At 41.6% G+C, this 1,995-nt stretch overlaps 1 protein-coding gene across 1 annotated transcript in view; it reads left to right on the top strand.

The window, feature by feature from the left end:
• Positions 1-1,995, top strand: part of NXF3 (nuclear RNA export factor 3) — a 28,861-nt gene that overhangs the window by 15,767 nt on the left and 11,099 nt on the right. Inside the window, exons 2-3 of the mRNA XM_012644473.1 lie at positions 1,005-1,179; positions 1,399-1,552. Coding sequence (XP_012499927.1) covers positions 1,005-1,179; positions 1,399-1,552 — 329 coding nt within the window. The remainder of the gene's footprint in view (positions 1-1,004; positions 1,180-1,398; positions 1,553-1,995) is intronic.

The raw sequence follows: 1,995 nt of genomic DNA, 5'->3' as shown, positions 1-1,995 counted from the left end.
AAATGTATGTCTTTGGGAATGTTTTCCCTTATTTATTTTTTTATTTTTTGAGATAGAGTCTCACTCTGTTACCCTGGGTAGAGTGTGATGGCATCATTATAGCTCACTGCAACCTCAAACTCCTGGGCTCAAGCAATCGTCCTGCCTCAGCCTCCTGAGTAGCTGGGACTACAGGTGTGCGTCACCATGCCCAGCTAATTTTTTCTATTTTTTAGTAGAGACATGGGGTCTCACTCTTGCTCAGGCTGGTCTCAAACTCCTGACCTCAAGCAATCCTCCCACCTTGGCCTCCCAGAGTGCTAGGATTACAGATGTGAGCCAGCATGCCCAGCCTATTTTGCCTTAAAGTATACATTTTCTACTATAAATATTTTTATACTGACTTCATGTCTTGTTGCTTTTGGAAACTTCTCAACCAAGATCTCTCCAAATACTGCTTTTATACTCTTCCCTCTTATTTCTGGGACTCAAACATGTGTTAGATATGCTTACCATGTCTCCTTTAATTTTCTCCCCCACTCTTTTGGTATTATCCATAATTAAGTCTCAAGATTCATTCTGGATATATTTTCTTCAGCCATGTTTTCATTTCTCTGATTCTTCCCTGAAGCAGGGAACTTGCCTTTGACCCTTGTACCATAACAGTAAGGTTTTCAGGGTAGATTTTATTATGCTCCAAGCAGAGGAGGAAGGTGAGGGTTAGAGATGATAAGCAGCTTGTCCTTGGTCACCCAGCCTGAAAAGGGCAGAGCAGGAACTAACATCACAGATTAGACCCTCAACCCAAACCGTTCCCGCTGTGCTTGTTTTCTCCTTGGCTGCGAATGCTCCCCACTTCTCATTTCCCAGGAAGTGAAACCACAGTGAAGTCTTTCACCCTTTCTGGCACTGTAATATATTTCTTTTGAGATTATAAAAATCAGTGATATTTCTTCATTAACCATGATATTTTCTAAGTACTTTTTCTGGTATTCCAAACATTGATGTGTTGTTCTCAATTTAAGGGCATAATCACCAAGTTAACTCTGTTCAAAGAAGAGAAAGATGGTGGGGTACTTTCCGAAGGAGATTTCCCAATTGGTCTGAACCAGACAGTCCTAGCACGAATCCTTCATTCCGTCAGCAGCAAGATGGAGATGCAACAGCGAGTGATACCTATGTGGACTCTGCAGTAAGATAGTAAGTGATCAGTCGGCATGGCTGGAATATACCAGCCAGTGAAATCTATACTCCTATAGTTAAATATGTCATTCTCTCCAACCTGGTGGAGAGAGGAATGATAGGACCAGATTAATGGTCAAGCAAACTTTATTGTAGCCCTGGTATCAGTGGGGAAAATGTGTATAGAAGACTGTCTGCGCATATATGGACTACTTCCTTTTTTCCACTTCCCCACAGCACTCCTTATGCTATTCCACGATATCATCGGAGAGGTACTTTTCATAAACAAGACCAAACCCCGGTTAACATGCAGAGAGAGCAAAAACTTCTAGAGAGAAGCATGGAGGGATGCAGGCTGAATGGGACCTCAGGGAGCTGGTTCAAGATCACAGTGAGTGTCCTGACAAAATGAATCTAACATGCAGAAGGAGAACGGGGCGTTGTGCTGGACTTGTGTAGAGACACTAGGTATTTTTCTGAGGGCAGGGGAATTGGTAATCTGTCCTTTTTATTACTAGGAGTTAACATCCTACATCATCTAAGGGCAAATTTAGAGAAGCAATATAAAGGAAACAGGCTGACTACAGAAAGAACAGAAGGGGTTGTTTCCAAGCAAAGAAAGAAACTAATGCTAAGGCGATAGAGCAACTCCACACCAGATGCCTCAGTTTGGCTCAAACTGAGTGTGTGGCGTGTTGATTATCTAGGGTCTTTGTTAAAGGGGCAGCCTGGGTCTGCCTTAGGTAGAATGTCTTGGGACTTTATAAAAGGAAGCTCATATTAATTTTTTTTTCTTTTTCTTTCTTTCTTTTTTTTTTTTTTTTTTTTTTTTTT

This window comes from Propithecus coquereli, unplaced genomic scaffold (genome assembly GCF_000956105.1).
Source record: "Propithecus coquereli isolate 6110/MARCELLA unplaced genomic scaffold, Pcoq_1.0 Scaffold104, whole genome shotgun sequence".
NCBI classification, from domain to species: Eukaryota; Metazoa; Chordata; class Mammalia; order Primates; family Indriidae; genus Propithecus; species Propithecus coquereli.
The sequence above is the reverse complement of the archived record's forward strand: the minus strand, read 5'-3'. Positions and strand labels throughout refer to the sequence as shown.